The following is a 22196-nucleotide window of genomic DNA, read 5'->3' as shown; positions in this document are numbered from 1 at the left end:
GGCCCTTACATAGTCATTTTAATAATACAGGTTCTAGCCCTGCCTCTGACTTTCCCTGAAAATGTGTTTGTTAATTGGCATGGGGACCTGCTGAGATATAAACCATCACACCCTGTAGGAAATAGCTAGATAAAAGGGCTACATTTAACAAAGTCAACGTACTTCTTCAAGAGGAATGTCACGATTACCCATGTGGACTGTGCTGTCTGTTCTCTGAGCCACGAAGACATGCTTGACAGTTGGACAATTCTTTACAGCTTCATCCACAGTCTTCTTCAGCTCTACAACTCGTCCTCCCCTGACTCCCTGGTTGTAGGTAATGACAGCTTTGCAGCCAGCTAACAAGAGAGAGATTTTGCAGACCTATCAGTTTGTTTTTCACTACTGTCACCCTGTGTCACACATAGGGATGTTAAGTAGCATATTACAATGGAGAAATTCTATCAGACGGTAACAGCCGACATCACTGACAAACGCTCCTTGTAATCCTGATACACTGAAGGCAGGATGGCCTTTGCAATCTCTAAGGTAGAGGAGGAGAATTAGGGCCTGATCCGAAGCCTACTAAAATCAATGAATCTTTTCACTGATTTGAACAGGAACTGGATCAGGTCTCTTAGTGAGTAAACACCATCTTCTTCCACACAGCTCTCATACCTTTTCTATGGAGTAGATATTACAGCCCCTTCAAATCTTCCATTAAACCCCAATCCCAAGCAAATTCAGTGTCCTTTGTTTTGTCTGTTGTTGTTGTTTTTAGAGATGCCAGTGGATTTCTAGCACCCAGTTAGCTCATGTGGGGTTTTCAGGATTTCCGGATTTTCCTGGGAGCCATATCACAACTGTACCAATTCAAAATAGCACTTCAAATTGCAACACACATTTCATGCTGTTATTTATGGAGCAGATATATAGCTGTATAATAAAAGAATGTTTACCCATAACCCCTACACTAGTTACCAGAGATAAGAGAGAAGCCAAAACCTTTACTTGCCCCACCTAGATTACCTTCCATTCAAAATACTCTGAGACTTAATTCCTCGTGCTAGCCATACAGAAAGATGACTTTTTAAAAGATGTATTTGTAATAATCATAGCACCTAATGTTATGTATTAAACCTCTGCCTTTCGATACTTTGTTTCTGTGTTGTCTATCACTGGTTTATCGAATTATATTATAAGCTCTTTGGGGTAGCAACTGTCTCTATATGTTTATACCGTGATTAGCACAATGGGGCCCCGCTCTTTAATTGGGGCCGTTAGGCACTTCAAAAATACAAATAAATAATTATACGCTGCAGAGTTAGCACTTCACAAGAATGCACTAGGAAACCATGTCAAGGCTGTATCCCCACCTTGAACTTTAGGGTACAAGTGTGGGGGCCTGCATGAGGACTTCTAAGCTTAAATACCAGCTTAGTTCTGGTCCGCTGCCACCATTCCCTTCCCTGGGAAGCTTTGAGAAACTTTTCACCAATTCCCTGGTGAATACAGATCCAAAACCCCTTGGAATATAACCAGCCTCCCCTTCCCCCCAAGAAGTCTCAGTTTTCCCTACGGTTTAAACATTATTTGACAGCAATTTAAAACTGATTGAATGTTACAGTGATTTTAAAGCTTATTAAACCCACAGGCGTTCATGCCAATCAGGAACACAGAGAGTCAATGCAGTGATAGTACTCTGATGCTTCTGCTAAGGAGAGAACTGAACTTCCCAGTAAGATGAGAATAAGCCAACCATATTCTGGGTGTGCCTTTCTTTGAAAGCTGAATGTTGAATCTGGATCAAAGGATCAATCCTCCAAGGAGCAGAGCACTTTCCTAATATGCTTGTTCATCATTTTAAAACTACTTACAATCAATGATCCTCCCAGCTAAAGATTCTGCACTGAATCCAGCAAAGACCACTGTATGAATAGCACCAATTCTGGCACAAGCCAACATGGCAGCCACAGCCAGTGGAGTCACAGGCATATAGATTGCAACTCTGTCCCCTTTTTGTACTCCATATTTCTTCAGTGTGTTGGCAAGACGGCAGGTCATGTCCAGAAGTTCCCTGCAGCATAGAGAGAGAGTTTCTTGTCATTTTCACCTGCAAGCTGCTTTACATTCATTTACTCATAATGAAAGATTTAGGTCTACACAGAACAAACGTATGAACCTGAACCGAGCGGGTCATGATGGGCAACTGCTCATCCACCTTCAAAGCTCTTATCTGTATAGTCCCACAAAGTTCAATCTTCTCCACCATACTTTCCAACTTCTCTGGGGATGGCTATGCCACATGGGAAGACGTGATTGTATCATGGGTAGGGATACCCAAACTAACTTTATATCTAGCTAGCCCAGGTAATAACAGTCATAAAGGTGGTGGCATGGACTTCAGCGGAGGCTAGCAACCCCACCGAGTAGGTACCCAGGGTCCCCGGCTGGCTTGTACTCGGGCAGCCAGCCTGTGCTGAAGCCCATGCCACCCTGTCTTCACTCCTATTGTTACCTGTGCTATCTGGATTAACACCAGGAGAGGTATGCCTACCTGTGCCACAATCACATCTTTGCTTGCAGTGTAGACATACCCTATATGAGGCCACTGGGGAGCTGGTGAGATAGCACAGGCTGAAGTGCTAGCAGTTCTCAGTCCATGCCCAGATCTGTATCTCCTTTATATTTGATGTAAACAGTGCAATCTCCCAGCTTTCTCAGCTCCTAGCCAAAATCAACACTTGCACATAACCAATACAGCACTCAGAAGAGAAGCTGAGGAGACAGCCACAAACTAATGAAGAGGAGGCTATTCAGAGATATGTGGAGGCAAGAAATGGATTGGTCTTGTGATCACAGGGTTCATACGGACACAGATTATCTTTAAGGATAGGGTAACATATTTAGACTTACAGATTTTAAGGCCAGAAGGGGCCATCATGATCATCTTAGTCTGACCTCCTGCACATCAAGCTACTAGAATTTTAATCAAGCTCATATGTTTTTATGTGAATTTTGGTTTATGCTAGTTCACTTTTCCAAGCTGCCCACTCATTTCTCAATCCAATTCACCATCTTGGTAAGATAATGATTTTTTTTAAAAAACAATTGTTTGCCGAGCAGCTAAATTTAGTCCCCACTAGCATCTGCTATTCTCACAAACACCTTCCATTTTCTGCAGAGGCAGAACACCTGGCCATGTGACTTAGGAGAGACACTCCCAGAACAAGCTGCCTTGGTCTTCAACATTTCAGGCTGCCTCCATCTCTCTAGAGAGTGCACAGCAGCCCTTCAATGAAGTTCACTGGACATGCTTTCATCAGAGAAAGCATTATTGTATACTGTCTTTAATCCAGGTGGGCATCTGTACTGGTGATAAACAGGGCCGGCTCCAAATGGCGAAGCGAAAAAAAGATAAAGCCGCGATAGGCAGGACTTCAGCGGCCGCTTCATTCTTTGGCGGCAATTCGGCGGCGGGTCCTTCGCTCCGAGAGGGACTCGCCGCAGAATTGCCGCCAAAGACCCGGACATGCTGCCCCTTTCCATTGGCCGCCCCAAGCACCTGCTTCCTTAGCTGGTGCCTGGAGCCGGCCCTGGTGATAAAGTCAATGGGAGCTGCATATGCAGATTAAGTATATGGTCCTAAGCATCCAAACTGCATTAAGAGACAACAGAATGTGAGGAGTTTTCAAAATCACCTGAGGGAAGCAGAGACTTAATTGGGACAAAAACAAAAGTTGAAACTCCTCTGTCTGTATAGGGTAGCACACTGATAACGTAGAGACGCTTCAGAGAAGAGCCATGAGAATGATTAAAGGATTAGAGAACATGCCTATAGTGACAGACTCAAAGAGCTCAATCTGTTTATCTTAACAAAGAGAAGATTAAGGGAGGACTTGATTGCCGTCTATATGGAGCTACCTGGGGAACAAATATTTAATAATGGGCTCTTCAATCTACCAGAGAAAGTTCTAACGTGATTCAATGGCTGGAAGTTGAAGCTAGACACATTCAGAGTGGAAATAAGGAATACATTTTTAATGGTGAGAGTAACAATGGAGTGGACAGTGAGTAACAGTGGAACAATTTACCCAGGGTTGTGGTGGATTCTCCATCACTGACAATTTTTAAAAGACTGAATGATTTTTTCTAAAAGATCTGCTCTAGTGATTATTTTGGTGCAGTTCTCTGGCCTGTGTTATACAAGAGGTGAGACTAGATGATCACAATGGTCCCTTCTGGCCTTGGAATAGATGAATGAACCTATGAATAACGTTAGTGGAACAATGCAGGTGGCAGTAGAATGGACAGTAATGTGTCTTTGTGTTTTGCCAGGTTACCTAAGCCAGTGGGGGTGCGGAAGAGGATCCTTGGGGGTGCGCGGCAGCAGGAGCCCTTTTTTTTTTGTTGTTGTTGCTTCAGCACGGCAGGAGGTGCGTGCTCAAAAATTTTTACTGATGGGGTGCGCGATCAAAAAAGTTTGGAGACCACTGGCCTAAGCAATGCAGCAATTGCAGTAGCCGCATGCCTATTACTATATTTGTCTCCTCATATTAATGGCCTGATCTTCAGAGCTGCTGAGCAGCACAGCTCTCATTTACTTCAGTGGAAGCTCTGGCTGCTCAAAACCTCTGAATATCAGGCCATACATTCACTGAAACAAAACAACTTTGGCATCTTGGAGCAGAACTGCAGTAACTACTTGATGTTTCAGCAATGTCTAAGCTGCAAGGATAAACACTGCATTTATTTTACATGTATGAGAGCAGAGGCAGAGTGAAATATGCCCGAGAGACTAGTCTGAACAGTATATTTTACAAGAATGTGATCAACAACTGGGTCATGCTCCTTACGATGTATAATTTCATTACAGTATGACATTATTTGGAATGGTGTTACAGGGGGTCATTGTCACAAGAACAAAACCACAATCCAGTTCCTTGTAGAAAGAAACCCAAAAGCACTGAATAAGAACAAATGGACTATTCACACGGCTTGTCCATGTGACACATTGGGTTAATGGCAGAAATGTTCCTCTAACAAACAAAAAAAGACAGCACTGTGCACTTCACAGATTGCAATTTCTCGTACATTTCCTTCAACATCTGTATTGTGGAAAACAGACCAGAACTGCCACACCATGGGGCAAGATATTGTCACGTTTCATAAACAAAACAGGTCTAAGCATGGTTTAGTGCTTGGACTGAAGAACTCCAAGAGCAACCCAGATTGCTCCAGGATATGGTATTGGTAAAGGAGCTAGCATGAGCCAAGTAGCCAGAGGGGTAGGAAAAGCTCTGGGGCCCCGTGAAGGCAGCAGAAGCTTCAAGCTGCTGATGCCACCACAGCCCTGGGGCATGGCAGGGAGATCACATGTGAGGAAAACTCTCTCCTAGGTTCTGAAATTCATTGGATCTTGGTGTCTGTGGGTGTAAAATATCTTATCTCCCCTAGCACCACACTGGTACATTGGGGTCAGTACTGACTCAGACAGGAAAGTACCCTCTAGTAACTCACCCACCCCCATCTCTGCAGCACAGCGCCCCCTATCACCACATTAGGTCCAGGGATGGCTTCAGGATTTTTTTTGACAGAAGCTCATGATATTTTGCATCCAACCATTAAAAAGAAAAATTGACTCTGTCCTACTCTCCCTTGCCACTCTTCCACTTGCCAGCAAAAACTAACTCACTCTTGTCTACACAGACCACACCGCATTATGAATTAATATGGCCGAACCACACAACCTTGCTAAGGGTAGGTCTATACTACGCAGACTATGCCAGCCCAGTCCAGTAGTGCAGACGCAGCCTATACCTGCTCACACAGCCTTCAGCATGCAAATTCGCTCCCAGCTAAACATGTGAGCACTCTGATCAGTCATTCATGAATTATACACGGGGAGACACCTGCAAATTCTTGATCCCAGGCTTGTCCCCCCAGAAATGTGCGTCTTGTTCAGTAGTGTGCTGGGCAGGGCAAGCTCATAGAAAGTCCCTCATTTCATCAAAGGACAATGCTACATGCACCACCCTTGTTATTCCAAATGGAGTTTCCCACACTAGTCCAAACACGCTGGTTAAGATAAAACAATAAGATAAGTTAATTAACTACAGAAAGATAGATTTTAAGTGATTGCAAGTGATGATGCATACAAGTCAGGACTGGTTACAAAAGAAAATAAAAGAGTAAAATGGAGCTAATACTTAACTGAACAAGCTATGTGAACTTAAAAGCAAAGGTTTTATCTCACCATATGCTGCAATAAATTTCACAGGCTGGGTCTCCTTTCAGCCTGGGACCCCTCCCCCTTAGTTCAGTTCTTTGAGAGTCGTTGATGTCATGAGCAGAGATGAAGGAGGAGAGAGGTCATTTGTGTTGTGTGTGTCCTCCATTCTTATACCCTTCCCCCCACCTTCAGGATTACCCCTCCCCTCACTGGGGTGCAAGCAACAAGTAGTCTCTTGTGGATGTGAGGGTTGAACTGTCCCTGTGGTTAAATGTAAATTTCTTATTCACACCTTCCCGTTACTGGAGAATGGCAGCTTAAGCAAGTGATAGCTCTTTAACACCTGGCTGGGGTGTCAGTGTGTCTTTGTCTCTGAAAAACTGGTTTGGGCCTGCTTTTCTTAACATTGGAGCATGTTATAACAATGCTACACAGCAGAATCTTATAACTTTACATACAATGTTGATACACATATTTTACCAGGACAATAATGTTCAGCAGATTATGAATTTTCAAATGATACCTCATCACAAGGCATACTTTGTACAAAAATATATCCTAATCTTGTAAAAGTGCTCAACATAATAGTATAGACCAGCAGATGTGGGGTTATCTGCCCCTTACATTAGGTCTCATCCTGATCTCTAATAGCTAGAAATTGCAAATAGTAGCTGGCTTAAATCTGAAAGCATGTTTAATATCCCTTCCAAGATTTTTGTTAGCAATAAGTTTTCTAACTCAGAATATTCTTGTTATCCATATGAATGTCCAACTTTTTTCCCCCTTAATCTTGCTATGTTCTTACTAAACCTCATTGACTTCCTGTGCAATGAGCTCCCATATTCTTTTTACTTCTTGTTCTAAAAGGTAACATAGCAGGAATAAATAATCCTATCTATAGTTCACTTTATGATGCTCTACGCCAGTGGTCACCAACCGGTCGATCGCAATCGACTGGTCGATCCTGGGGACTCTCCCAGTCGATTGTGATCTTCGGTGATGCTGCTGGGCTGCCAGTAAGGCAGGTTCCCTGCCTGCCACGGCCTCACACTGCTCCCAGAAGTGGCCAGCATGGCCCCGTGAAGGAGGGCAGGGGTCTCAGCGTGCTGCTCCTGCGTGCAAGCACTGCCCCCGCAGCTCCCATTGGCCAGGAACGGGGAGCTGTGCCAATGGGAGCTGAGGGGGTGGTGCCGGCAGAGAAGGGACACAGTGGTGCATTGTCCCCTTCCAGGAGCAGCGTGGGGCCAGGACAGGTAGGGAGCCTGCCTTAGCCTCGCTGCGCCACCGACCGGGAGCCACCCGCAGTAAGTGCTGCCCAACCTCCAGCCCCCTCCCGGAGCCAGCATCCCATACCCCCTCCTGTACCCCAAACCCCCTCCTGCACCCCAAGCCCCAGCCCTGAACCCCCTCCCAGTCAGCACTCCAAACCCTCTCCTACACCCCAAGCCCCTGCCCCAGCCCTGATCCCCCTCCCAGAGCCAGCACCCCATACCCCCTCTTGCACCCCAACACTCTGCCCCAGCCCGGAGCCCCCTCCTGCACCCCAATCCTCTGCCCCAGGCTCAGCCCAGAGCCCCCTCCCACACTGTGAACCTCTTGGCCCCAGCCCAGAGCCCACACCCCCTCCCAAACTCCAGTCCCAGCCCAGTGAAAGTGAGTGAGGGTGGGGGAGAGCGAGCGACAGGGGGTAGGGGGGAAACGGGATAGATGAGCGAGGCAGGGCCTCAGGGAAGGGGCGGGGTAGATCCTGGGTTGCCCTTAAATTCAAAAAGTGATCTTGGGCATAAAAAGGTTGGAGACCACAGCTCTACGCAGAAAGGCCCCATAGAAATGAGAGCTATATAGGCATACAGTGCTGTGTGCAGGTGAACCCATGTGGACACAGAATGCAACCAGTGTGCAGTTTGTTTAGTCAAATCATTTGGTTTCAGAGTCCTTGTTTCAATGTAATTTTTAAATAAACACAATCATCAGGACTCATGGCACAACTTACTGTTACTTTAACATTACGTCAAAACATCACCTCAGGCTTCCAGGTACAGTTCAGATCTTCTTTAACACTTGAGAGTTATGATAATGAATCAAACATAAAATGTAGCAAGACAAACAGAAATTGTTTTTGCTGATCAGCTGGGCTGTACAGGAGGAAATTAGCCTCAAGCAGATGGTTGTGAGCAAGCAGGATGACAACCACTTAACCACAATGGAAAATGAAAATAAAAATATGTCTGTGCTTTTTAGTACACTACCTGCTTGTCCTGGGTAGAAATGCCAAACAAAGCCCTAATTCAGAAGTTATACTCTAGTTGTTTAAATGCTTGTTTATTTACTTCGCTCTCAGGAACAGCATTTGTAGAAACACACAGGAACTCTCATGTCTGATCTTGAGTTATGTGCTCAATGACTGAGCTTGAATGAGTTAATAAGCATTAAGACACAGTTACAGAACCTTAGGCTCTTTTTTCCATTGACCTATTAACTTTACATCCCCTTTGCACCTTAAAAGCACAGAAGAGGAGGACAGACCCATGGCTGCTAAGCCACTTGGACGTGGGGTCCATGATGGAAGAGACCTGGAGGGGAGGTGGCTATTAGAAGGTGGGGCAGCTGGAATCTACAAGGAAGAAACTTAAATAAAATCCCTGTCCGGCAGGAAGCTACTTCTGCAAGTCTTGTGTTTCCCACCTAGGCTACACAGCACCTGCCTCTTCCCACAAGCAGACATCGTCTGTGGGACTGAAAAATCATGGAAGGGGAATAACTTACACTGTAAACCCCAAAGGACTTAAAGGCGGAAAAAAAGCTGAGTAAAGTAGCTATTTCCTAGACTCTCTCGCTCTTCTTGCTGGCAACGTCAACCTGCTCCCTCAGGCTGTGCAGACCAGAGTTCCATCACAACAGCCCTGGAGAGGAAAGAGGCATCTATATAGGAGAGTGGCTTTTACCCCAGAGCTGCTTTTTCCCATCTGCACACAACAGGAGTACGGGAACCAAACAAGAACCACCCAAAGCTAAATAAAGTATGAAGGTTATGAGGAAGTGGGCATAACGGAACCCCAGAAGGAAGAGTCTCGTAAGGAAATGTCCATACAGATGGGTATGATATTTATAGAGGAAGAAGGGAGGGAGGGGGTGGAGTTTTACATCAAAAACTTTTACACTGCAAGGGAGATAACTGACAATGCAGGGTGTGGTGGGGACACTGTAGGATCTACTACAAACCACCAGAACCAGAGGAGAATGAACAATCTTGGAGCAACTCGCAAGGTTTTCTCATCTGCAAGACAGTGTATTTGTAGGGGAATTTGACTCTCCATCGGCCAGTCAAACATCTAAAATATTCCTATGCAGAGGGAAGGCAAGAGAAGCCGTCTAGATCTATGGAGGAAGTGACAAAATAATACGGAAGCTTGGGACCCGTGATCACAAGCGCCTTGAATTCAGGACCTCAAAGAATGGGTTTATGAAGAAAGGGTGTTAGATTTTTGGGAAAGTCAAACATTTAGTGAGTATGGTGTAAAAAGAGGAAGCATTAATATTCACCAATCTTAGAGAAAGCTGGGGAAACCCCCCTTAAAGACACTCCAGTTTATGGGACAACAGACTGCAGTGCCTCTGAAAAAGCCAATTCCAAGAGTGAAAAGCTGGACAATGAGGCTTCATAATAGGGCTGCTCAAAGCTCGGTAGTTAATAAAAAAAACCTGTACTAGAAATGAGAAAGGGGGAGGCAACCAAATTCACAGAGTCAGTTGCAGTCTGCAGAGCGAAGATAAGGACAGCAAAGGCAAATGAACTCCTGCTAGCAAAACGGGCTATGGGGAATATGAAGGACTTTTACCGATGTAAAAAGGAGAAGACCTGGGAGACAACAGGTCCATTAATAAATGAAGATGGAGATAAAATTAATGATGACCCGAAAAGGAATGAGATTCTGAACTCTCTTTTCAAAAATTTGTCTTTAGCAAGAAAAATAGAGACAAGAAGTTTGAAAAATCAGTTGAAATGAAGGATTGACACCAGCACAAAACTGGAATAACAGTCTCACAAAATGTTACTTGAAAAATGAATTGCTACTAGCCTGGATAACAGCATGGCTAACTGGCCATAAACAAACGGTTACATGTCCGTTTGGGGGAGGGTATCGCTAGTGGCTTACCTCAGGAACCCGGGCTATGTCTGGTATTATCTAATATCTGCAATAACGATCTGGGAGAGGAAGTAAGCAACTTCTTACCCCAACCACTGTCTCTCGTCTCAGGCTCCTTCTAAACCACACATACACTGTTCAGTCTCTGGCAGAGGTGAAGGAATTGGGGGGAAATCAATTCAATTTTTAAAAAATTAAAAACGGACCCTGTAGGAGTTGAATCTATAACTGAAGAGCCACGCTAGCAACACTCTGATGCTCTCCGCCAGGCTGCTGCATGGCTAGCCTATTCTTCCGTTGAATTTGACATGGCACTATTAGGAATATTAGCAGGAGGGAGCTAACGTGCACATTCCTGCCTGCTAAGAAGCAACAGCACTGCTCTTGCAGCTGGCTCCGTGGCCATGGGCCTGGTCTAAAGCCCACTGAAATCAATGGACTTCCGAGTTTTTCCATTGATTTCAAAGGGCTTTGGTTCAGGCTTCATGTGTGGAAGCACCATGCCAGAAGGAAGCAGGGTGCTGGGATAATTGTCACTTTCTTCTTTGAAAAATTATTGTTTGCTTTCCTTTTCTTCTGAATGCTTGACGAATGCTGTGCAAGCTCTCCGAGCTGGCCCTATTAATCACAGCAACATCTGCTGGCAAAAGCACAGAAAACTGTTGAACTCAGCCAGCAAGTCATTATCTGAGCCAATGCTCCTGCTAAAATCATAACCTAATGAATGCAAACATTTTTCCTCTTCTCTCTATGGTACCTCTATTAAAAGCTCCTGAATCACATTTTTCCATTCCTTCCCCTCCCAAGGACAGAAGCAACAAGGTCCTCAAAACCCACCGCCCAATACCTGGAACAAACGGCTGACAGAGCCACCAGTGCTAAGGGCTCCTGGAAAAGCTGGCTGTTATCAGCATGTGGCTGTGTTCTCACCATGGCTATGAATGTTCTCCTATCTTATTGAAACATTTCCCAGTAACTCTGGTGTTATCTTTAACTACAGCAAGATCATCTACAGTTCTCTAAAGGAAAGAGGCTAGTTATTTTCACATAAGAGACCACATCAAATACTCTTTCTGGATGTGGTATTTTGCAAAATAAATGTATTTAGATCATTTTCCTAATAAATCTGATCCCATATATAGTCACACTACTGTAGTTTGGAATGTTATAACACTAACTTGTTAGTCTGAATCATCTTTAGGCACAAGCTACACAAGCCACCTTCTTGGGACCTGAACTTTTGAACCCAAACTGGCTCAACATCTCACATGTTGACCCCATCTTTCCATGCAGCAGCAGGATTTGAGCTGAAGGAAATTCACCACCCAGCCAGTTCCTCCACTTTGAAATAGGACATGGATGGGAATGTAATAAACAGCCCAATGTCCCCAGTCAGGATCTAAAGGCTGCCAGTACTTGCCTGAGGATCCACAGATTATAGTCTTGGTTTGAGTCCCAGGTACAAAGTTAATAAAAGGAAAAGCAACCTGTTAAATCTTTGACAGGTTTCAGAGTAGCAGCCGTGTTAGTCTGTATCCGCAAAAAGAACAGGAGTACTTGTGGCACCGTAGAGACTAACAAATTTATTTGAGCATAAGTTTTCGTGGGCTACAGCCCACTTCATCGGATGCATAGAATGGAACATATATTGAGGAGATATATATACACACATACAGAGAGCTTGAACAGATGGGAGTTGTCTTACCAACTCTGAGAGGCCAATTACTACTAATATGTTAGATAATTAAAACTGAAAGTTTTGTAAAATGCTATTTACTTTTCTGCTATTAATTCTGTTTATTTGTCTTACTCATTCTGGTCAATGAAGTTAAACTAGAGAGTTTCACTTTCATTTCTAGTTAGTTTCAAGTCAATTCAGCCCAACAAGGAAGTGCTCAGTCATAAACACCACAAGAAAATTAACCTTTAAATACAAAACAAAATGTTTGTTTTAATTTTTATGTTAATATGAAAAAAATCTGGTAATACTAGATTTTGTAAACCTTTTTTGTTTTAAGCAAAAGTTCATTTTTGGCCCAAATTAGCTGAAAGTATCCCTTTAACCTCTGTAATGTGATATGTCTCTTTGTACATCCTGTGTAAAAAGAGAATCTTTTTATACCATTTTTAAGCGAGACCTTTCCAGGAGGACACTACAAAGCTTAATCTGATGTATTACAAATGTGTGTTTCTGTTTCCACCTTTCTGTATTCTTGCATAAAACAGGATGCCCCTGACTATACATGCAAAAGGCAGTGCAGCAAGTCAACAGGCCTCTCTTAGCTGCATCCGACCACTACAATAGGGATCCTGCTCTGTTGCTGTACAGAATTCCATGTCGGCCAGCCAGCATGCTGCAGAAATGCTTACTGCAACTGATCTCAGGAACAACTTGTTCACTACTACTGCTGGCTACTTCTCCTTGTTTTGAAAAGCTGAACCTGTACTAGCAAAGTTTCTGTTGATTGCAGTTTTTTTCATGAAGCCACACCCCTTCCAGAGAATTGGCTGGCCTGTGACTTTAGCCAGACCCTTTTTCACTGTGTTAAGATTCCATCATTACTTAAATACGATGCACACTGCAGGGCCACACAAATACGATGAACCCTGACTCCCCTTGGTGAGTGGTTACTCAAACAAGTAGTCCCATTCAAATCAATGGTACTACTCAGGTGAGCAACTCTGCACTAGTGAGTAAAGTCTCCACAATCTGACCCCAAATTTGTGAATTGTAAGTGTTTTTATTTCTCTACCTTACAGACCTCCCTAGGGATATATTTTTATTTACTTAGAACTAACTAGGTTGTGACTCAGACTACATAACCACACAAAGTGAGCAGGAGGGAATGAGAACAAATGCTGACATCTGTTTTCAAACTTTTTCCATAAACATTTGAGCCAATACACAAGAATGTTCTAATGTTTCCCCAACACAAAAGGAATATAAACATGGCCTAAGAAGTGGATTCATTTAGAAGTTCTAACGAGTATTCACAGATATTTTTTGTAAAAGCAGCAAAGAGTCCTGTGGCACCTTATAGACTAACAGACGTATAGGAGCATGAGCTTTCGTGGGTGAATACCCACTTCTTCGGATGCATGTAGTGGAAATTTCCAGGGGCAGGTATAAATATGCAAGCAACAGTGAGTAAGGCTAGAGATAACCAGGTTAGTTCAATCAGGGAGGATCAGGCCCTCTTCTAGCAGTTGAGGTGTTGAGATATTTTTTGGTCAGCTCTACTCCCTTTTACTCTGTATGGAGAACAAAACCAAAAACCCCAGTTTTACTGAAGTGTCACCAGGAGGCTTTGCTCTACATTTACAAGTTAGGAGACAAGCAGTTAAACTTATGACTCATCCCAATGGTCGACAAAAGGATTCAGCCAATTAGCAAAGTAATGTTTGTTATACATGCATCATCCGTGAGCTGGTCATTCTGACCTCACGTAGATGGGATTTAAAGGTGTGAAGTTAATATATTTGAGCTAATGCATTTTAGAAGTCTAGTGTAAACAAGGACCCCGAAGGGAAATTCTGGCCCCATTTCAGCCAGTGGGAGTTTTACCATTGACTTCAATGGGGCCAGGATTCCACCCTCTGCCGTTAACCTATGCTGAGCTAGTCGAGTTGATTCAACCTACTTAGCATGTGTTAAAGGCAGTGTGCCTTCCCTACTCTAGACTCTTATAACCTGTTTGCTAACACATGCTAACATCACATCTTTAAAACCTAATCTATACAAGGCCTTTGAAAATGAACATGCAAGGTGCTGAGCGCTCTCTGTACCCAATGATCTCCATGGGAGCTGAGGGCGAAAAGCACCTGACCGGATGGAGTGCCTTACCACAAACATGCAATTGGACAGCTGACAGCTGGCTCTCACCACACTGGCTTCCCTCCCCAGCGAACGTCAAGCTGTCTCTCTCTTGCTCCTGATGCCTTGTCTCACTCTAACAGCCGGCTTCCTCAGACAGGCTATTGCCTCTGACAACCAGCTTCAGACATGTCCCAACAACGCTTCGCTCCTTTACAGCACTTTCCATCCATCTACCTAAAAGTGCTTCAAAAAAGACAAATCTCATTATCCCCATTTTACAGATGGGGAAGCTGAGGCACAGAGCAGCTTAGCGACAGTGCAAGGACTAAAACCCAGGTCTCCTAACATTCAGTCCAGTGCCTTGTCTACTGCACCACACTGCTTCCCCGAGGAAGCAATGCTCTCCAGTGGCCTATAGGACAGGACATGCTCACCACTGAGAGATCACTTATAATTCCCGTCCTCTGTTTCAAATTCATCACTCTGTCTTTTGTCCCCACTCTCCTAAGTTATCTTGCTTGTCACCTGCTATCTCCGGTAGCTCAACAGTGACAGCTTGTCCCTCCTAGCAACAGTTGGGCATGGGCTAAGGTCCCCCTTCAGAGGAGTCAATTCATCTTTATGGCAGTTAGTTTTATTAGATGATATAGGACTATTTAAATCTAGCTGGTAAGGGCAGAGATGAAAGTCTGCACAAAGCTGTTTGTTTTAGCCAATTCCTTCATCGATCTTTTTGGATAAAGAAACATTTCAACTAACTTCCAAGAAAAAAGTACTTACCTCCATTGCTATAAATACAATCCACTTTGCTGATAACACTCCCTTTTGCATGCCTGACTCTGTATGTCCTCATGCTAACTGGAATGCAGGCTGCAAGCAACAGCCACAGTAGAGGGACCACGTGTGCTGTGGTGCCTTAGTTCAAAGTGGGATGAGGAATTGGTAACCTTAGGCTGGATTGGCACATTGCAATCCAGCCTGAGTAAAGGCCAGCGTGTCACTGCACTGCTCCAAGAGCAGAGCCGGGAACAAACTGTGATTGTGAGAACCCCAATTCAGTCCCTCGCTCCACAGGGGAAGTAATCTGTGTCAGCCCTTTTCCTGGTGCAATTTACTTCCCTCTCTGTGCTGGCCAGCATATCGGAGTGGGAGTAGAGCCAAAGCTGTGCCCACCCCTCCCCTCCGCCCACCCATTCCCTGCCCTCCTGAGTGAAGAAAAAGTAGTGTCCTTCCCTCCCAGGCACAGACTGGCAATCCAGATAGGTGCTTATACTATGTCCAGGCGGCTTATGCAACTCATGACTGAGCCCAATAATCCTTCTATCCTATAATACACCTCTACCCCGATATAACGCGGTCCTCGGGAGCCAAAAAATCTCACCGTGTTATAGGTGAGTCCGCGTTATATCAGGGTAGAGAGAGGAACCGCTCCCCGCCCCAGCTCACCTCCTCTCTGCCTCCGCCTCCTCCCTGAGCGCGCCGCCGCCGCTCCGCTTCTCCCTCCCTCCTTCCCTTCCAGGCTTGCCACGCCAATCAGCTGATTGGCGCGGCAAGCCTGGGAGGGAGGGGGGAAGCGGAGCTGCAGCGTGCTCGTGGGAGGAGGCAGAGCGGAGGTGAGCTGGGGCGGGAGGGTCCCGGGGAGGGTCGCAGCAAGTAACGGGGGGCGCAGAGGAACCGCTTCAGCTCATCTCCGCCTCCTCCCCTGCGCGCGCCGCCGCCGCTCCAAAGGCAAAGCCTAAGAGGGTGACTAAGACAGCCTAAAGCTATGTTTGTGCCCTCCAAATTCTGGGCCAGCACTCAACCTCTGGGGCTGCTCTAACTTAGAGAAGCTTCCCAGAGCCCTTTATAAGCTGCTTTTCTGGCTAGCACACAGATTTGCACAGGAATACGTATGCTATCCTATGCCACCCAAGGAACATCTCCACTCTGGGAGAATACCTGTCACAAGGCAGGGGGAGGTCTCCCTGGGTTCTGGCACAAAGGGATGGAACATGGCCCAGAATCAAGGCCAATGTGTCTAGCAAAAATCAGTCAAGGTTTCCTTAACATATCGTCCTTGTGCTACAGTTACTCACTAATCATATCAGAAAGATGATAATGCACCTGCACAACTGATCGTTTAGTAATTCCATGATCCAAACTAATCTACTTCTTCAGCAATTTTATAGATGCTATAACTGCCTCATTATGATTACTGTTGAACAGCACTATAATTCTGCATTGCCATAAAATGTATTCAGTTGCAAGTCCTGTTTTTTCTACTGACCAGCTCACACACTTGAACCAGCCCTCTTTTAAAGCAACACTAACAAATCCTGAAGTTAAGAAAGACTATAGGAACCTACAGGTGTTCAAATAAATTCAAGGAATCCCAATCATCCATACCTTGTAAAGAATATTCTGTAGACATAAAGGTCAGATTCCAGCACACACCATGTGCCCTACACACTACTCAAGAGAACAAGCAAACTTAAAGCTGCCTTGAGTGGGTTGCTTAGGATTGCCCAAAGGTGGGGGAATCCTTAGCTATCATAGAGACAGTGTAGCCCTCACCCCTCCCTGCATGTAGGGTCATGCCAGCCATGAGAAGGGGCATGGCTGAAGTTTACAGTGCTCCACCAATCCCCAGCTGATGTAACTGTCCCTAGGGTCATTACAAACTGGTATGGTTTAGAACACCCTTGAAGCTACTCTAAACTACACTGGGACAGTGTAGGTGTAGACAGGGAGCAGCAAATGGTTCTTTTGAGATTCCCCACTTCAGATGCACCCAACTGGGTGTGCTTTGAGTGCAGCTGACGGTTCAGCCCATGGCTACATTTTGAATACACAAACAGCTCAATATTGTTTTGCATATTTAGATAACCAACACATTTGCTACTGTTCTGAAAAATTACATGTAAAATTCAAGGTTTGCCATCAGTGAAGAAGATTGCTTTTTTTCCCTGTCATTATTATTCACAGTACAACTGTGCTGGAAAAACTGGAAAATAAAAGCTCTCTGTAACAGTGGGTTAGCATCATTAGTCCAATTCTAAAATGGGGAAAATGAGGCACAGTGAGGCTAAGGGAATAAAACCAATTTTCCCAGCTCCCAGCCTGGCGTGGGATGTCATCACAGTTTCACATGACAGAAGTGGGTAATCTGACAGCATCTCCACATTTTAATTGACTGAAAGCCTCCACTTCTAGTACTGTTCATGTTAAAAGGGGTACTTAGAGTGCCCAAGTTTTGCATTCTTCCCACAAGTCCCAGCTTTTTCTAAAGGGCAAAAAGGAAAATTGACAGATTTGAAAATAAGCTGGATAAAAGAAAAACGCTGAGCCTTTCAGTCCTGAAAGTTTCCACTCAGACTATGGGCAGTTCTAGCTAAAAATGTAACAGAAACTTAGAGCCAGATTCTCATCTGGTGTAAATTGGCAGAATTCCTTTGACAGCAACGAGGCTATGCTTGTTTATACCAGCAAAGAGCTTGCCCTTAATATTCACATTAAAATATGCTCATTCGTGGGTGTGTGAAAGCAGGGAACCTCACACATCCCCATGCAAGAGGGAGAAATAATCGCCTGCCAGGACCTAGAGTGCAAAGGAAAAGGGGCACATAGTTCTGTCCAGAGCTCTGACAAGCCCCAGGCAGGGCCTCATTTCTGGACAGGGGCATGGCTCCACTTCCCATGCAACAGAATGACTGAAGGAAACATGCCACACCTGTTAAATGTAGGATAATGCATCCAGGTAACAGTGCTCCTGCAGTGTGTCCATTCCCATCCCCAACACTGCTCTGCCTCTAGAGGAGGCACAAGATTTAATATAGATATAATAATATTTCAGTGCAACAGCTCTTTAACTAGCCAGTAAAACTGCCATATTGGTATGCAAGACCCATTTTACAGCAATCCAAGAGAATGTGCCATACCTGTATGTGATTTTCACTTCAGTGCCAGGCTCATCTTTCTCCCAGATCAAAGCCACTCTGTCTGGAGATTGATGGACATGTTGGTCTAAACAGTTTACTGTATGAAAAGAAATATTTAAGAAAGCATTTTATTTGTTTTGTATTAAAGTCAAAGATGTTTGCAATTTGGCTAACTTAGCTCCCTGGTCATACATGCATGGAAATGAGTATGAGGTGAAATATCAGAAGTTAGCTAAATAGACATGCAATCATCTACATTATTTGGAAAGTTTTTATTTAAGCTATTCACAGTGATGCACTGGTCGTCATACCTCAATTTGATCAGTAAACAGCCTTATAGAAGGGCACCCACATGAAAATCCTTGAGCCAGATCCTTGGCTGGTTTAGATCAGTGTAGCTGCACTAATTTCAAAGGAGCTATGCCAACATAAACCTGCTGAGGTTCTGGCCTGCTGTGTATGCAAACAGAAGAACCGAAATTGCCTGGTGCCACTGATGCCACTATTGTCTTTTTTGACCCAGAGAGGAGTGTTTTATTGGACAGCATCTTCACGCTCTAACTGGCCAACAGACTCCACTTCTGGTATAAGGACAAGTGCAGAGTCCTGCACTTAGGACGGAAGAATCCCATTCACTGTTACAGACTAGGGACCGAGGGGCTAGGCAGCAGTTCTGCAGAAAAGGACCTAGGCGTTACAGTGGACGAGAAGCTGGATATGAGTCAACAGTGTGCCCTTGTTGCCAAGAAGGCTAACGGCATTTTGGGCTGTATAAGTAGGGGCATTGCCAGCAGATCGAGGGACGTGATCGTTCCCCTCTATTCGACATTGGTGAGGCCTCATCTGGAGTACTGTGTCCAGTTTTGGGCCCCACACTACAAGAAGGATGTGGAAAAGTTGGAAAGAGTCCAGCGGAGGGCAACAAAAATGATTAGGGGGCTGGAGCACATGAGTTATGAGGAGAGGCTGAGGGAACTGGGATTGTTTAGTCTGCAGAAGAGAAGAATGAGGAGGGATTTGATAGCTGCTTTCAACTACCTGAAAGGGGGTTCCAAAGAGGATGGAGCTCGGCTGTTCTCAGTGGTGGAAGATGACAGAACAAGGAGTAATGGTCTCAAGTTGCAGTGGGGGAGGTTTATGTTGGATATTAGGAAAAACTTTTTCACTAGGAGGGTGGTGAAGCACTGGAATGGGTTACCTAGGGAGGTGGTGGAATCTCCTTCCTTAGAGAACAGGAGTACTTGTGGCACCTTAGAGGTTTTTAAGGTCAGGCTTGACAAAGCCCTGGCTGGGATGATTTAGTTGGGAATTGGTCCTGCTTTGAGCAGGGGGTTGGACTAGATGACCTCCTGAGGTCCCTTCCAACCCTGATATTCTATGATTCTAAGGTTCCTGTTTACACTGAATGTGAAAGGAAAGTTCCTGTTTCGTGGTGATGTGGTTCTTTAGCCAACCTTACTACTGATTTTCTATTAATTTTACCATATGGCTCACAAGGACTTACAATTCTCAGTGGCAGGGCTGTTAGGTGTACCTTAAAAACCATCTGCACTTTTGGCGTATCTGAAAATTATGCAGTGGTTATTCAGCTCCACTGCTTTGGGTGTTTCACATGACATAGCCCTTTAATACACCCAGCCTGCCTTTGAAAAACAATCCAAATGTTTGTATGCCCTCTAGTTCAGCAACATAGGCTCAAAGAGTTGGATACTTTTCATATTTTCTGCTGCTGTGCCCCAGCCACACTCATAGAGAGCTGATTTTGTTTGTATAAAGACCAATGCTTAAAATTACTTTCAAACTTTTATAAACATTATCTGATAAGTTATATGGCAGTGGGAACTGGCTGGGTCCCTTCACTGTGCATTTCCGGACTTTTCAACATTTGAAGTATGTAACTTAGGTATGTAGCATAAGCTACATATTTTTCTTAAAATTCAATATAACTTCTGACAAAATGTAGTATACCTGAGGTGTCCGAGCGCCAACGGATACTTTCAGCATAAAAGTAGTTGTTCATATGCTCCCTCCCCACTCCTGTTGCATAGTGCAGAGAGGAGCAAATTTGACAGAGAAAACCACAAGAAGATGCTGGCTGGGGGAAAGTCACATGTGGGATGCTCTCTCCCAAATAACTGCGTGAGCCACATGTAAAACCAGTCAAGAATTAATGCTAGTAGACCCCAATTCAGCAGTCCATTCCTATTCAGCAAAGCACTTAAGAGCATGCTTTGGTCAGTTGGAGTCTGAAGGTATGTCTACGCTGCAATGAAAATCCCTCAGGCTCAGGCTGCGGGGCTGTTCGGTTGCAGTGTAGACTTCCAGGCTCTGGCTGCAGTCCAAGCTCTGGGATCCTCCCACCCTGCAGTGACTTAGAGCCTGGGCTCCAGCCCAAGCTCGGAAATCTACATTACAGTTAAACAGCCCGGCAGCCTGAGCCCCTGGAGCCTGAGTCAGCTGGCACAGGCCAGCCGCTGGTGTCTAATTACAGTGTAGATGATATACCCTGGGGCAGCAGTAACTCCCACTGAGTGCTCCATTACCCCCATCTGGGAGTCAAAATGTTGCTGGGGCAGTGAGTCAATGTCAGCATGACATTCTGGTGCTGCCGTGCTCCATGGCTGCATGTGAATGGGTGCTGCAAGGTACCCGAGCACAATGCACAGATTTGGGGGCAGCGATTCCCACAGGTCCCTGTCCCTCCACTTCCCCCCTAGTCCTGTCCCCTCCCCCTCTGCATGCTTGCAGATTTTTGGCTCACTTCTAGAAGAGTTTATAAAAAGAATTCTCTGTACTCGAATAAATGGTGAATGATCTCTGAGCCAAGTTTAGACTCAGAGTGCTTTTTCACAGCAGGCTTAACTGTGTGCAAATAATAATAATCATCATACCTAGCTCTTATATAATGCTTTTCTTCAGTAGATCTCAAAGCACCTCACAGTCTTTTAACCTGCCTTTGAGGGAGGGAAGTACTATCATTCCCATCTTTCAGATGGGAAACTGAGGCACAGAGAAGTTAAATGACTTGCCCAAGTTCATATAGGAAGTCTATGGTGGAGCAAGGAATGAACCTGGGAATTGAATGTCTACAACAGAAGTTCTCAATCTTTTTCTTTCTGAGCCCCCCCCCCCCCCCCCAACGTGATATAAAAACTCCATGGCCCAGCTGTGCCACAACAGCTGTTTTTCTGCAGATAAAAGCCAGGACCGGCATTAGCGGGTAGCAAGGAGAGCAATTGACCGGGGCCCCACACCACAGGGGGCACCACAAAGCTAAGTTGCTCAGGTTTCAGCTTCAGGCCCTGGTGGTAGGTCTCGGGGGCCCAGGCTGCAGTCCCATGTGGTGGGGCTTTGACTTTCTGCCCTGGGCCCTAGCAAGTTTGATGCCAGCCATGCTTGGCGGCCCCCCTGAAACCTGCTTTTGGCCCCCCAAGGGGCCTCGGACCCCAGATTGAGAACCATTGATCTATAGCATCCCTGGCATATAATGAGTTAAGCTATAAGAAAGTTAGGGCATAAGAAGATAAGTTGAGATTTCTTTGGTTCAAAAGTTGTGTCCACTGTTTGTTACATTTGCGGCTTTGGTGCAGTCAGTTAAATACCATAAAAAAACCAAAACACACTAATTTGAGTGAGTGATGCTGTGAACTGGCACCACTCAAATTTGGCAAGGCTACGCCTCTGTCCTGACAGGCAGGTGCAGGTGTGTGTAGAGGTGTCCCCAAAACAGAGGTGTGAGGGCGTTGCAGGGCAAGGGGGCCTTCAGGACAGAGGTATGGGTTCCCTCTGGGCAGAGATGTGGGGGGTGCAGACCTAAACTCTTGTTTTGTAATTGACAAGATGTGGAGTTGGCAGCAGAGTCCTTTACCCTTCAACAGGGGCTGGAAACCTGCCCCCCATTCCTCCAATCTGCAGGGCAGGGCAAGCCCTTGAGCCAGCCCCAGAGACCCATGGAGGCCTTGTGCGGGACAAGCATCACCAGGGCTCCCTTGTCCCAGCCCTGTGGGATGCACAAGCCCCAGCCCTTACTCAGACACACTCACTGGGGCCTCCCTGAGCTCCTCCCTGTAGTAAGCGAAGGCCCTAATAAAGGCCCAGTATGA

General features: G+C 45.2%; 1 protein-coding gene across 1 annotated transcript in view; it reads right to left on the bottom strand.

Moving 5' to 3' along the window:
• The window catches only part of ACSS1 (acyl-CoA synthetase short chain family member 1), a 49060-nt gene extending 28947 nt beyond the window's left edge, over positions 1-20113 (bottom strand). Inside the window, exons 1-4 of the mRNA XM_026657723.1 lie at positions 20062-20113; positions 18094-18190; positions 1857-2056; positions 163-338 (exon numbers count right to left, since the gene is read on the bottom strand). Of these exons, the coding sequence (XP_026513508.1) occupies positions 163-338; positions 1857-2056; positions 18094-18190; positions 20062-20113 (525 nt within the window). The remainder of the gene's footprint in view (positions 1-162; positions 339-1856; positions 2057-18093; positions 18191-20061) is intronic.
• Between the last annotated feature and the right edge of the window lie 2083 nt (positions 20114-22196).

Source organism: Terrapene carolina, unplaced genomic scaffold, assembly GCF_002925995.2.
Source record: "Terrapene carolina triunguis isolate 2854851 unplaced genomic scaffold, T_m_triunguis-2.0 Scaffold275, whole genome shotgun sequence".
Taxonomy (NCBI): Eukaryota; Metazoa; Chordata; order Testudines; family Emydidae; genus Terrapene; species Terrapene triunguis.
The sequence above is the reverse complement of the archived record's forward strand: the minus strand, read 5'-3'. Positions and strand labels throughout refer to the sequence as shown.